Here is a 15,614-nt window from a genome sequence, read left to right on the forward strand (position 1 = left end):
ATCATTTGTTTATCATATAATGGCAAGTCTTCAAAGATTGATGTTTACACCAAGTAGAGGTGAATATGTGGATTAACGAGGCAAGTGTATGTGTAATTCCCATAGCTATAATGTTGCTACAAGTATAGTGCCTCTATATGGAAAAAAGAGCACATTGCTTTTATGTGTTTCCTTCAGCAGTTGGATATTTCTAAGGACTGAACAAATATTCTCCCAGGGAAGATAATCTGTCCTAGCTACCTGTTAGATAGTACCCACTGGTGGGTAAACACTAAAGGCTCTGGCACACGGGGAGATTAGTCGCCCGCGACAAATCTCCCTGTTCGCGGGCGACTAATCTCCCCGAATTGCCATCCCACCGGCGAAAATGTAAGTCGCCGGTGGGATGGCACACGCGGCGGCACGATTTTGGCAAATCGCCGAAAATGCCTCGCGAGGCAACTTCGGCGATTTGCCAAAATCGCCTGCGCAGCGTGTGCCATCCCACCGGCGACTTACATTTTCGCCGGTGGGATGGCAACTTGGGGAGATTAGTCGCCCGCGAATAGGGAGATTTGTCGCGGGCGACTAATCTCCCCGTGTGCCAGAGCCCTTAAGGTGTTCATACACGGGAAGATTTAAGCAGCCAATTTGGATCCTTTAGATTGATCGGGCAGCTTATCTGCCTGTGTATGGGACCCTCCGACGGACTCCTAACCAACATCTGGCCAATAATCAGCAAGACGTTGATTTGGGCAGGCTTGATTTTTCTGTTGAATCGGGGACCGCATTGGCTTATTGATGCGGTTCTTACTCTGAGTTTTCACATCCCCTTCGTTGTAATGTGATACAATTGCATTAGTATGATATTGCCCAAACCAATGAATCTTACCATGTATGGCCACCTTAAGTAGCATTCCTGTCACGCCTGTTACAGATGTATTGTTCCCATAATGCTAAGTAAGTTGTTTAGGAAGTGCTTAGTAAGTTGTTGCTTAGGAAGTGTTAGCCAGTTGGCTAAAAGACATATGTTGCATACGCTTGAACCATTTTAACTTTTACATGTCGATACTAATTGTTGAATGTGTAAATGAATAGTTATTCTCTTTGCATGACTTTCAAAACTCCCTTAAATATCATTCTTGCTTGCAGATTCTAAACTGTACTAAATTGTGTCTTAATCCTTTTTAGATGCTTTCTTGTCATTTCCAGCTCTTCTATGAATGCAATCATATTACCAATAATACCTTTACAAGAAACTAGTGGGGTGTGGCTAGTTGGCTTGGGGGAGTGTGCCATCACCTTGACCAATACTTGCCATCAGTGCCACCCCCAATGGCACATTTCTTTTGTTTCTCTGGAGCTCAAATTAGAACACATTTGCCCACCCTCTTGCCTTGATTGCTGCCTCCGTCTTTATCTAGTCTCTTCTTTTATCTCATCTCTTTCTTTTTATCTGTCATTTTTAGCTGGTGGGAGTTCTACCTGCAGCCCTGTAATTGCAAGGAAGCAAAAAGGTGATTCATTTTCAGTCTTAACAAATCATTGTGCTGCTCCATCCCTTAGCTTTGTGTGAGTCCATGCGTCCTTGTGTGTGTTTGTTGGCACCATCCAGCCACGGACTTGTGCTTCACTATGTGTATAGCTAAAATGGCATTGCTTTATGGTGATGCTGCTAGCTGCTTTACTAATCATCATACATATTTCTTTTTTTTATTCTGAAATGGTCTGGCAACCTTATGTTATGTTTCAGTTATATTTCATGAGACTGAATGTTGCCCCAGTGCTGGGGACATTAGTCAGTCTGGCGTTTTCCACCTGAAACAAGGTTCTCACAAGTCTCAGAGCGCAGTGAATTTTGCATAATACATTTGTATATTGACTGTTTTACTATGCAAAATCATACACACCATACCATATTTATTACATTAGTCTGAAAGCTCCACTGGGGCAGGAACTGATGTGAGTGATGTATAATCTCTGTATAGCGCTGTGGTATATGCCAGCACTATATGAATAAAGCCAGTTAACAATAAATAACCAGGGAGAACGAACATCATTTGGTACACATTTGGAAAACTATACCCCCCACCCCCAAACAATGTAGGGCTCTATACAAATATATTGCATAAATAAGCTCATATGTAAAACCCTGCTTCATCTGAATAAACCATTTAGTAGTATGTGCTACTGGGTAATCCTAAATAGAAAATTGCCATTTTAAGAATTAAAGGAGAAGGAAAGTCATTTTGGCATTTTACTGCCAATAGATTCACCACATTAGTGCCAACTAGAACAATGTATTTATTCAGCAATTATTTATTTACCATACCTGAGTAAACCGCTCTAGATGCTCCCTACATTTACTTAAGACAGCAGCTGCCATTTTAAGTAGCTTACTGCTGCAGCTCTAGCCTATAGCTCAGATTACACATTCCTAAAGGAGGGGGTTCTTAGCATTCTTGTGGGAGGGGGAGCAGGAGAAAGGAGAGAACTGCCCAGAGAGTAAAGGATTTTTCTGAGAGGGGAAGTCAGACACCTTAACAACATGTTTACAAAAAAGGAGACAAGAAATCCTGTGTTTCTTTTGATAGAGGACTCAGCATAAATGTGAATGCTTATGGCTGTATTTACATGGACCTTTCTGATAAAGTTTACTTTATCAGGGCCGTCCCCTGGGATCATAAGATTCACAGTGCGCACAAACATGCCAAGGCACACATACATGTTAGGCTTATGCTTGATAAAGAGGCTGATTGGCCTCGAAACGTTGCATCTTTTTCGCAAATAAAGACTTTCTAACAAGGAAATATTTCCCGTTAGCCCTGAGTGCCATTTTGCTTTTTGTTTTCCTGCTGGTTTTTGTGAGGGTGCCGATCCCTCTGGCAATGTGCACCGGGCAGTTAAATTTGGAGAACTAGGGTGTGCGGTAAGGCCTCTGTTGTAACACATACATGTTAGGCCCCATCAGCCAATGAATGTGCAGAGTTCTGCCTTTTGCTCCCACACTACTTCCTGTTACTGTTAGAGCTGCATTATTTCCTGTCAGCTGATCTCTGAGGGAGCACACAGCCCATCACTAAATGGCGGCTCAAGGGAAAGATAAATGTAAAAGGGCAATATTTACTGATATATATATTCCAGTTTGGCGAGATTCTTTAATAGGCCACTTAACATAATAAAAATATCAGTTGGTTAAGTATTCATTCTGGGGGTGTAGTCCTCTTTTAAGTCGTAAACCCCATAGAGACCATAACTTTTTAAAGCTTTTTTATTTTTTAATTATTAGAGTTCTGGTTCTTTCCAGCCTTCTGCTGAAAATGCTGCCTATTTGCCATGGGTCACGGAGTGGCGTTCCCTTCTCAGTCCCATCTGCCTTTGTTTTCTCAGTGTGTCCCTGTTCTGCGGTTTGTATGTAAATATCATAGGGCTCAGGCAGGCAAAAAGGCAAACAAGGCCCCGACATGTGCATCAAGGCTACCGAGGCTCCAGATCAAAGGAAACTACATCAACTAATTGTGTTTATGTATCCTTAGCTTTCCAGCAGCTTCTTCACAGTAAAGGGCTGATACATAGGCAAATGTTTGCATGCAGTTTGTACTATAGAAATTGATTACTAAAAGAAATTACTAATATTGATTAGAGATACACTCAATTTACGGTTCTGTTAATTATTTGCCTGTTTTGCAGGATTTCTAAATACTTAATTGTGAGGAGGGGGGGTTCTAACTTGTTAGGCACCCCGTTATGAATATAATGGCTAAACCCAGACCCCAGGCTCGTGCCCCTCTTCTCTGACAAATTCACTGGCCCTGGTACTAGGCTAATCAGTCTTCACTGCTGCCTCTGGTCGTGTGTAACAGAGCAAATACTTTGGCTTTACTTTTGCTTAGTTATTATTATTGCAGCACTCAGGGCAGCAATCGCAGGGACCTGAAGCAAGATGCCAATGTCAGCATTGACATATTTGCCCTTATAGTCGCCATGTTGTGTCTGCAGTCGATTTTGATTTTAATAAAGATGGCTTTGCAGTTTCTGTGCAAGAATAGCTTGGCAGGGGTGCCTACCCCACATAGCTTTGTGCAGTTATAGATCCCGAGGGCGGCTTAAGGCTTTCCTTGCTGTTTGAGCCCATCTGTATAATCATTTTGCCCCTTTTGCTTTATTTGTAGCTTTCTTTTTCTTTAAACTCCATCCCTTTTTTCTTCTGTTGCACCACATTCCCACCTTAGTTCTCTGCCTTTCTCCCATTTTCTCCTCTTTATCCTGTTAGTCTCAAATGGGTGCTGAGGATTTTTGGATAAAGAAAATTAAAAACATGCTTTGTAATGGTGAATTATTCTTGTATGCATTCTTTCTTCTGTAGGCAAAATACATTTGGGAGAAGAGGAAGGGTTAGATGATGATTTAGAAGGAAAATCTGATGCCCCTGCTACACCTTTTGCTGGTATGTAATATGCATGTTCCAGACGCTGGAATATTTTGTACCGGTATCCAGAAACCTGTTATGCAGAAAGCTCTGAATGGGCATGCCAACATTGACCAACTAAAGAAGTCCATTTGTTAGAAACCGTGGGGCTCATTAATAAACACTGGGCAAATTTGCACCTGAGCAGTAACCCATAGCCACCAGTGGTTAGATTTTTGTCCTGCCAGCTGCAGGGTGAACATTGAAAGCAGTCATCTCATTGGTTGCCATGGGTTACTGCCCAGGTGCTAATTTGCTCAGCTTTTATAAATGACCCCCAGTGTTCCTAATGTAGTGTACTGCATTCCCTTCTATCCCAACAGCTACAAAGAATGAAGTCCCTTCTGATGTGACCAACCTCTCTTCGACAGCACCTGGTGCCAATCTTGAAGGCGCATCTCATGACATCATCACGGAGCAGCCACGATCCCAGCACACACTGCAGTCAGACTCCGTGGATATAAGCAGTTCGGACTTGGCTAGCACCGTCACTGAAGGGGATGAAGAGGACATTCTAAGTCATAGTTCCAGCCAAATCAGCACTGTTCAGTCTGATACAAATATGGAACTGAATGAGGGAACCACCCAGGCTTCCTCCCCAGTGAGCGATAGCTCGCAAACCACCACAGAAGGTCCAGACTCTGCTGTGACCCCTTCGGACAGTTCTGAAATTGTAAGTGTGCAGCGGGCAGAGGGGGGATCCCGGTCTTCTACAGAAGGGCCTGACATGTCTCAGAGTTCTTCCATGGAAGGCCCAGAGTTGGACACATCTACTTACTCATCATCTACCTTTTCACTCTCAGCCACTAGCTATGAAAAGGTCAGCAGCTTGTAACTGAGAACGTGTTACTGAGAGCATGGCCTTGCATATGCTCCCAGTTTCTGCAGTTTTGGTGATAAATGCATGGTGCATCACAAAACTGTAATGGCAGCCAGTAAGATGCCCCTATGCCTTCCATCTCTCATGCTTTGCTGCCTATTGCTTTGTGTCACAGGGATAACTGCCCTTGCCGCATGTAAGAAAGCATCTTTTTTCGCAATTAAGCCAGATTGCCTCAGTGTTTTACTTATTTCTCTATCATTGCCCTAAAGGCAATCATGCTTCTTACATACTGCTACCTTAACTACAAATAGTAATAATAATCATATAGTTTATTTATAGTTAATTAGTTGTGAGAGTTATGTTTGATCAGCCTTTGTGTTTGGCTGAATGAAAAATCATACATTCACAGAATCCAATTAATTATTTGATTCCAGTTTGCTTTCTTTTTCCCTGCTCTTGCATCTCTAATACTGCTTGGCCATGCAAAAATTCATGCAGTATAAGAGAGTGAATATATACATTTGTTTTGATTTTGCATTTTGTTTAATTTTTTTTTACATGTAGAAACCTATATATTTTACATGGGAAAACATACTGTCGAACTGGACTGTCAAACTGGACTGCCAGAGGATTCCCTAGTGGACCCCAGCCAATTACCTTTTCCAATATTCACCATAGATCTATATGACAACTGTTACATTTAAAGTGGGCCCTCTGTGTCAGTTTCTCTGGTGGCCCATAGGAACCTACAGGTGGTGTTGGCATTCAGTTCAGGCTGCAGATTTCTAAATAGGATTTCTAATAAGGAAGTACTATTCACTAGAGGGTGTAAAGCAGTGCATGCAGGCAGTATGTGGGAAATCTTTGAAGATGGAGGCGTGGTGCTGTGAGGGAAAACACCCTTGCTGTTCTGCAAATGATTCTACACCCGTTGTCCAAGTTAAACATTATATTTACTGGAGGGGCACCTAACTAATTGGTGCCCTTAAGGGAATAGCAGTTTCCTTGTTCTCTATACAAGTCCTCTGTACATTTAGCCTATCATTGAAGAACAGACCCAGTCCATATTTTTCTGTCATCAAAAGAAATTCCTCACGTAAGAATATACCAAACTGCTTGAAATAAATGATTGTGCTGATGATTATATAAAATGAATGATGTAGAAAGGTTCCATCCTGCAGGTGTATTATGGGCATAGCTGTGTATTTATCATTTTGCACTGCTGGGTGGTTTATTCCCTCCCCCATATTCATATATAAATATGGGTTCTGCTAAAGCCAGCACATTTGCTGAGCATCACTTAAATGTTTGATAAGTTTATTCCCATGCAAAATATTTGTGTGTGGGTTTTTTTCAGCATATGTTGCATGTTACTAAATATGGCGTATAGAGAGAAAAGTTATCCATTGTATCTTGGGGTAAATGTTATTTTTAATGATGGTTTGAGGATTCCACATTTATTTAGGTGTAACACTACATTCAGCTCCAAGTTTTTTCTTTAAAATCAACAAATTTAAATATTACAGAATGTCAATATATTATTAACCCACAGATTGGTTAGCTGTTAGGGTCATATATATAATATTTTGTGATATAGTTATTCTGGTGTGCATCTGGGCTCTCCAACCAGTAGCCCTTAAGCTGGCCATACACATTCAGAATTTAGTTGTCTTTACGGCAAACTTTAGGATATCAATCATATTTTTTAATGCAACAATCTAAAACTAACATTCAAACTGAGATTGTAGGATTAAAGTATTAAGGATAACAAATCTGACAATGTTTTGACCATTAATAGTTGCCAGACAACAATCGTTTGATTGTAGGTCACCCAAGGATATCAACAATACATGCACAGATATTATCGTTATCCGACAGAAATTTTCTAACCTGAAACTGTGTCTGTGCATGCCCTGACTCTGCTTTAAGCACAGTTCCAGCTTTCATATTTCATCTACATGCATAGAAATGTTGTCTGTTATGATCTGAATACATCTTACTATTATATTTGTGGTGGGACAGATGTAAACAAGAGCAAAGTACCCCAGTGTTTGAAGCAGAAGTGCTCCAGATGGGGGCATTAATACCTCATTCATTTAGATCTTCGCTGTTCCATAGAGTCAGTCTGTAAAGGTGAGGGCTAACGCTGTGTTTCTTACCACGTGTATTTTCAAATACAGGTTTTAGATGCTGCTGAAAGCCAGTATTCCGGGATGCAGATTGGGCAGCTGCAAGATGAGGAGGATGAAGGAGCTATTCTTCACCAAGAAGAAGCCGGGGAACATTTTGGGAGTTCTTCCTTAGGTATGGGATGGGAGATTTCCCCATTATTTATATTATTTCTATTAAATTATCTAATTACCGGTACTAAACAAATTAAAAACACACAAATTAAGATAAAAAATAAGTGTTTAATGGGATTAAGTCGCACAACATCTATCCATTGTAATCCATAGCAACCCAGCAGAATTATCTTAATGTGGCCATACACAGGCCGATAAAAGCTGCTGACAGACCAAGTTGCAGCTTTTGGGTCCCTCCAACAAGCCTACCCACTGATATCTGGCTGGAAATCGGTCTGATGTCAAAAGGGCAACTTTAAAAATCATATTGGGGCAAGGAGAGCATTGGCTCTTTGATGCGGTCCTTGCCCGAATGCCGTTAGTGTGGTCTAACGGATTGGACCGTGGACCAAGCAGTCGGATCAATTTGATATCGCCCACCTCAAGGTGGGCATACGTAGGAAAGATCCTCTCATTTTGTGACCTCGCCAAATGAGCCAGTCTTTTAGTGTATGGGCAGCTTAAATTTAGTAGACTAAACAAAGAAAATTTCTGATTGGATTGCTAAGAATTTTGCCTGGTGCCATTTAGCACATTCTATGAAATGTTTTTGTACTAATACCCATGGTCTAGAACACCCCAGTTCTTGAATTGTGAGCTGTACATTGCCCCTAACCCCTTAAAGGAGAAAGAAAGGTAAAAACTAAGTAAGCTTTTTCAGAAAGGTCTATGTAAATACAGCCATAAGCACTCACAGAAACGCTGCACTGACTCCTCTGAAAAAAGATTAGTTGTGTCTGTAATTCCTGTGCCAGAGACACACAGCTTTCTGTTCTGTGCTCTCTCCTGCTTCTCTCTCCCAAAGAATGCTAAGAACTCCTTCCCCCCCCTTAGGAATGTGCATCTGAGCCAATCAGCAGGAAGCTGACTCATAGTCTTACTAACTGAGCATGTTCACTTGGTCTGCATGTCTGTGCAGGAGTGAGGCATTATGGGAACTTTCTTTACACAGCTCAGCATTTTTTCTTCCTGTCTGGCTTCAGATCATCTGAACAAGTGAAATATGGGGAGACTCAAGGGCACTATTGAGACAACTGAAGTTATTCCTGCAGCTTGACTGTTTACTAGCCTTTCCTTCTCCTTTAAGCTGTACAAAGTCAGTGCCCATAACTTTTTGAGATGTATTACATCCACTGGTAAAAGCATATTTGAAGTGATAGCCTACCCCCATTGTAATGTTATTCTTACATTGTGAGTTATCTCTTGCAGTGTGCAATGGTATTTTATGAAACAGTGAAAAAAACAAGAAGAATGTATGCTATGCCTGGAATGTTAGAATTTTCCTTTTAAGCTGCATAATACATAATAAACATGGGGGGTATCAATGGTGTCTGAACACATCTGTATATTCCTGTTTTAGAACAGATGACGCATGGGCTAATTTACAATTTTTTTGTTGTTTTATATAAGAGGTACCCTCAATTGGATATTATGGATTGCCAGTATGTAATGACGTTTCATTGTGCATCCAAATAGTCTTTATTACTTTGTATTCTTCTTTAAAAAGGTTTAAATCAAACTCATCTTTTAAAAACCATGGGCCATAGCCGACAGTCCTCTGACAGTAGCGTGGAGCGCTTTGTACCCAAGGAGGAACCTGTGGATCCTGGCGATCTGGAAAACAAAGTGAGTAACATGGATCAAGTTGTCATGTATATATATATATATATATGTACTACTGCTTAACAATAAGCTATTTATTCCAAAAGCTCTGTTACACCAAGTTATTCCCCCATTCAGTTTTACAATTTTATGTTTGAAGAACAAAATAAATCTTTGATTTAAAAGGGCAGTATAATCCTTTTCCAACATTAGTTCAATAAATATGGCTTGTGCTTTTTTTTTTTAAAAAAAAAATTTCTATCACAAAAATTGAATGTTAGTTCACACTCTATTTGCTGGTTTGCCCAAACAGAATCCAAACAAATCCGTAGTCCACAGAGAAACCATCTGTATAAACAAACCCCTCTTGTTCATGGGCCTTTGTTATGCTTTTATAAAGAGCAGCTCATTATACAGAGGACCTCTTGAGTTGTTTTGATTGTGCTTCGACAAACCAGGTCGGCAAATTATGGTTAAATCTGGCAGCAGTTTCTACCACTACATGCAAAGTATGCAAACTGTAATTCTCATGCACTGATTGCTAAAGAGGATCACTCCAGTTCACTGCCTAAGGTGGCACCGGACAAAGATACAACCCTGAGTAAGCTGCCCCTTTTAAGTTGTCTCCAAGCTGAATGGTGCTAGAATAAATTGTTTGCTTCAATGTTTTTTCAGCCTTCAAGAATAAAGGGAGATATTGGGCACTATATGGATAAAGATGCTGCTCCTTTAATTCACTGCGTACGACTCCTGTCAGCTTCCTTTCTGCTCACTGGACAGAAAAGTGGTAAGAATTGAAATGGATTGATCTTACAACTCCTTCCTTCCAGAGCCTGAGAGAGCCTTTGATTTCCACATAGATACTTAACCCCTGTGCTACTGGAGCTGGTAGAGGAATGAGGAGTTTTTGTTTTGTTTTTAATTTGGGTGCTTATTGAGAACATAATAGAGAGGAAGGTACAAAGCATACATAGCTCATGATTAATGATATACAACAACCTGTGCATGCAAATCATGACCATCCAGTGTTGTATTGATTACGCAGTGGATCTTATACTCGAGTAAGTGCAGAGAAATGTGTTATGGGGTATCACTAGGGTGCAGCTTCAGCCATGGGTCCCACCTTTCTAGATGCCAAGTATCTTGCGTTGGAAGCTCCTATTCAGGTAGGGTAGACAAAACTGTTTTTCCAATAAAGCTGTGGTCTAAAATATAGTTAGATCTAAGGCTTGGGGGAACTCTGGGAGAAATTCCCAGCAGGGTTTATTTGGTGTAGTTTGGAAGTTCCACACCAAGAATAGCTGTCTAGTATGGTTTGGTAATTGGACAGAACCAGAGCATGTTTACTAGATTACCATTCTCAACTTTGTATCTGGGGTACAGTGGCGATGTTCTTATACATTGTATTTAAATACTTATCTCAGGTTGGTTAGGCTTTATGGAGGATATTTATGAGTGAAATGCATCTATACCTATAATTAGGTGAGACCCTTAAAGAGGATGTTCACCTTTGAGTTAACTAGTATGAAGTAGAGAGGGATATTCTAAAAGTATGTGCATCTGGTCTTCATTTTTTATTATTTGTTGTTTTGTAATTATTTCACTTTTTGTTCAGCAGCTCTCCAGTTTAGAATTTCAGCAGTTATCTGGTTGCTAGGGTCTAGATTACCTTAGCGACCAGGCATTGGCTTTAATGAGAGACTCATATATGAATAGGAGTGGGCCTAAATAGAAGGAAAAGTAATAAAATGTAACAATAACAATAAAACTGTAGCCTCACAGAGCAATTGTTGTTTGGATGCCGGGGTCAGTGACCCCCATTTGAAAGATGCAAAGAGAAGAAGGCAAATAATTTAAAAACTATAAAATATAAATAATGAAGACCAATTGAAAAGTTGCTAGGAATAGGCCATTCTATAACATATTAAAAGTTAACTTAACTTAAAGGTGAACCACCCCTTTAAGGGCCCAACAGCGCTTTACACAATTTAGCATCATCAGAACCCCTGAGATCCGCTTCAGTATGCGGAATGTTGTGAGGTGTGTAGCTTTGTATATATCCTGGATAGAAATGGGTTTTTAAACACTGTTTTTTCCAGTAGGAGAAGTTTGTGATAGATTTATGACCTCTTAAAAACTGTATGCATTTGCCTGAATATCCCCAATCTCCTTGTTCCTGCAGTGCTTGTTCCAGACAGAGACGTACGGGTCAGTGTAAAAGCCTTGGCTGTCAGTTGTGTTGGGGCAGCTGTTGCTTTGTTACCAGAATCTTTCTTCAGCAAACTGTACAAACTGCCCACTGAAACTACTGAATCTCAAGGTAAGTTTTTCCTGCTAAAACACCCTCATATCATTAGGTGCAGGGTTTATGCATGGTTTGTAATGGTCTCTAATTGTCATATAAACTTGTGTATTTAGAGTTCACTTTTCTCCATTTTGCTGACTGGCTGAATGTATTTCTTCTTCTCTCTCTCCCTTTGTAGAAATACAGTATGTTTCAGATATTCTTAATTATATTAACCACGGAGATCCTCAGGTTAGAGGAGCTACAGCAATCCTTTCCGGGACCATTGTCTTTTCTGTGCTTAGTAAAGCACACTTTGAAGCAGAAACCTGGATTTCAAAGGTTAAAGCCAATACAGGTAGTATTTGTGCTATTAGTTTTATGCTTTATATTAGATTGTGATGTGTAGTTATTTTCATAATAGAGTAAAGCTCCCCGTACACGTTAAGATTCGCTCGTTTGGCGATATCGCCAAACGAGCGAATCTTCACCTGATATCCCCTCCTACGGGTGGGCGATATTGGGGAGCGCGTAGGCTAATTTGGCACTGGGGCCAAATGATCTAATTATATTGGCGTTCATGGGGCAGTCGGTTCGGTCACCGCATCAACGATCCGATGCGGTCCCCGATCCGAATGAATTTTCTAACCTGGCTGATCAATATCTGCCCAATATCAGGCCAGATATCGGTCGGGCAGGCCCCTCGTTTCTGCCCCTACACGGGCCGATAAGCTGCCGAATCGGTTGAAGGGACCCATATCGGCAGCTACAATCGGCCCGTGTATTGGGATCTTAAATGCTGTAGATCTGCACAGCCTTTATGTTTGAATGTAGTTACATTTCCATATGCTCATCAGCATTCGGAAGGGTTAAATGGTAGGGGGAAAAAATTTTCGCGGCACACACCAAATTTTGACCCTTCCCAATCATAATTAGTTTATGCTAATTAGGATTCGGTTTGGGATTCAGCAGAATCCATTAGGGTGGGTTCGGGGGATCGGCTGAACCCAAAAAAGTGGGTTCAGTGCATCCCTAATTTTTAATTATTTCATTAAAATGAAGGCTATGGGACATGGCTTTCCTGTAATTTAGAGCTTTCTTTATATCAGGTTTCCGTATAAAGGATCCCATACCTGTACAGTGATCAGACAGTACTGGAATTAAGGAATAAGCAATTAAAAGCTGGCCAACTTGCCTCTTTCCTGAATGGGCACTCCTGCTCTAGGGTCACGTGGGGTGATTACACCAGTATGGGCCTAGCTCTAAACTGATTATATTTGCCTTAGCAAAATCAATTGCAAATTCAATTTCTGTTTAGCAAAAATCATTTTACAGTGAAATGAGGAATATTATGAAAATCCAGTTTATAAGATCATTTGTTTGCCTGACTTGTCCCGCACATGATTTTTGTTCTTTAGGCAATACGTTTTCTGTGCAAGATTGCATTCCATTACTGCAAAAATCCCTGAAGGATGAATCTTCTGTGACATGCAAGTTGGCTTGTATGGCTGTCAGGGTAAGTGATTCCATCAGCGATAGTCCCTTTTGGCCCAGAAGGCAGAACCAGCGAACAATAAAAGTAGAAATGGCCTTTTCCAGCATTGATATGACTAAATCAGTACTAGTCTTGTCTTTGTCTGGGTCTCCGACATTTTTTGCCAAACAGGACTAAACAGTGAATTTCGATTATTGTATTTCAAGTTACTGTTTGTGACTGTTTTTTTTCCTCTGTTCAAGCACTGCATAATGACTCTGTGCTGCAGCACATACAGTGAGCTGGGATTGCAACTCATTATTGATCTGCTCACCCTGAAGAACAGCTCCTACTGGCTTGTCAGAACCGAGCTTTTGGAAACTCTCGCAGAGATTGATTTTAGGTAAGTTTATCCGTTTGAACTTCATATAAAGTCCTTTCATTTTTGTCAGTGAATAAACACTTCAAGGCATTGTGTAAGAGAGTTAAAGGGGTGGTTCACTTTTTACATTAACTTTTAGTATGATCTAGAACAGGGGTGTCAGACTTTTTCCCCTCGGCAATCAACTTTTGGCTCCTTTACACGTACATGTGCGATGCAGCATATGTACGCAATACCATAACACTGCACTTCCGCATTTCCCGGCTTCAACACGGTCCACCAGAAATCCACAGGGGATCGACTGGTGGACCGCGATCAACGTTTTGGCCATCCCTACTCTAGAATCTCCAATTTATAGCAACTTTGCAACTTTACACGTGTGTATATGAATGAATATATATATAAATACATTTATATTTCTGTTTTTTGTTCTCTTTTACATTTTACAGATTAGTCAATTTTATGGAAGCAAGAACTGAAAATCTGCACAGAGGACTTCATTATTACACTGGGGTAAAACAACATCATTTATGTTCTAATAATCTAAACAGTTATAGCCTGTCTGTTGGATAGGAGGGGAGTCATTTTTACTTGTTTAGAAGGAGAGAAAAAATAATAGAATTGGTTGTAAAGGACATACATACGCATCTAGTTGATTCTGAGGCATGGTGATTTAAATTACAGAAAGATCCCTTATCCAGAGTCCCGAGGTCTCAATCTATTATCAAAGATGGTAGAGCTGGCATTGCAGCATCAGGGACAATACCCATAGTTGGCTTTTAGCCTGTACAGAACAGTAGCCTAAAGCTATGGCACTGTTGGCTTTCAACTGTATTTCATTTAAGTAGGAAGATGTTAGTTTAGGCTGGCCTTTTAATTATCTAGTTAATACTTAATTTCTGTTTATATTGTATATTAAGCAAGCATTTGTTTAATTTTAAAGTCTGACTATTTTTTCTCCTTTCTCTTTTTTTGTTAAGTTGTTGCATCTTCAGGATCGGGTACTGAACAATGTTATCATCAGCCTTCTTGGGGATGACGATGCCAGAGTTAGACATGTAGCAGCAGCTTCCTTAGCAAGGTAGGAATGTATCCGGGAAAATATATGTGTGTGTGAGTTCTGGATGATTTTTACCTCCCTTCAGCTGGTGGTCTCTGTACAATACTGACTGGACCCCGTGTAGTATATGCAACATTAGGGTTCTGCTTTTCCACCCTTGAGGCTGAGGAAGTGAAGTTTCAGCTTTGTGTAAATCCTATTTTGTTCAATTTATTTTTGGAGAGTAGTTGAATATTCCTGTCATTACTTGACTTGGTGTCAGAGTGAGAGTAAATTCTGCATTTGGTGTTGCAGTTTACATATTTTACCTGATGAAATGTAAATTACTTGCCTTATTACACTGTGATTTATAATTACTCCTTTTACTCTTTATTGCACTGTATGCAATAGAGAAGAGCTGTTACTAGTACCTGAACTAGGGATATATATAACTGGTAAGCTGTAGGGCACTTTTTGGATATAGTGAACAAAAATCCTAGATTCATTAGCCTTTTATCCTATAGTTTATATGGAATTGATTAAACCATTTATACATGGTATGCTCTGGCATCAGAATATACCTGCTTTAACCATATGACTTACAGACTGTTAGCTGTTAAAAGGTGCAAAATGTATATTATTGCATATTGCATATTATGTTGGATCAGTATATTAGTTTTATTGTTGCTTTTATACTGCAGGCTTGTGCCCAAATTGTTTTACAATTGCGACCAGGTCCAGGCCGATCCTGTTGTAGCAGCAGCAAGAGACCAAAGCAGTATTTATCTTAAACTTCTCATGCATGAGACCCAACCTCCATCCCACTTTGCAGTCAGCACTATCACAAGGTAAGTCCTATGTCTGAGCCCGTTTCATAGAAAATATAAACATATTTGTCCAGTGTTTTTATTCACGTATGCAGCTATAGACTCTATTATCCAGAATCCTTGGGATTTGAATAAGGAATCTTTCAATAATTTGGATATCCAAGTCTGTTAAAAAACACATTTAAACATTAATTTATGCAGCTTAGTTACCAGCAAGTACACGGTACTGTTGTATTATAACAAAGAGAGAGGAAATAATAAAAAAAAACATTATTTGCTTAAAATGGAATCTATGGGAATTGGTGTCCTTGTAATTCAGAACTTTCTGGCACACTTACATTGCAGAAGTGACGTCACTTCCTATGGAAATCTGCAGCGGAAGCTGGGGGCATAT

The 15,614-nt window shown here is 40.1% G+C and overlaps 1 protein-coding gene across 4 annotated transcripts in view; it reads left to right on the forward strand.

The window, feature by feature from the left end:
- htt (huntingtin) overlaps positions 1–15,614 on the forward strand; it is an 85,006-nt gene that overhangs the window by 22,576 nt on the left and 46,816 nt on the right. For 2 of the 4 annotated variants that reach the window (XM_031895313.1, XM_012955737.3), the window contains 13 exons: positions 1,449–1,496; positions 4,346–4,426; positions 4,771–5,120; positions 7,451–7,574; positions 9,120–9,238; positions 9,890–10,001; positions 11,397–11,534; positions 11,698–11,856; positions 12,917–13,014; positions 13,236–13,375; positions 13,804–13,867; positions 14,335–14,435; positions 15,095–15,241. In XM_031895313.1, coding sequence (XP_031751173.1) covers positions 1,449–1,496; positions 4,346–4,426; positions 4,771–5,120; positions 7,451–7,574; positions 9,120–9,238; positions 9,890–10,001; positions 11,397–11,534; positions 11,698–11,856; positions 12,917–13,014; positions 13,236–13,375; positions 13,804–13,867; positions 14,335–14,435; positions 15,095–15,241 — 1,681 coding nt within the window. The remainder of the gene's footprint in view (positions 1–1,448; positions 1,497–4,345; positions 4,427–4,770; positions 5,121–7,450; positions 7,575–9,119; positions 9,239–9,889; positions 10,002–11,396; positions 11,535–11,697; positions 11,857–12,916; positions 13,015–13,235; positions 13,376–13,803; positions 13,868–14,334; positions 14,436–15,094; positions 15,242–15,614) is intronic. The other 2 variants (XM_031895314.1, XM_012955738.3) reach the window with 2 other exon arrangements.

This window comes from Xenopus tropicalis, chromosome 1 (assembly GCF_000004195.4).
Source record: "Xenopus tropicalis strain Nigerian chromosome 1, UCB_Xtro_10.0, whole genome shotgun sequence".
Classification (NCBI taxonomy): domain Eukaryota; kingdom Metazoa; phylum Chordata; class Amphibia; order Anura; family Pipidae; genus Xenopus; species Xenopus tropicalis.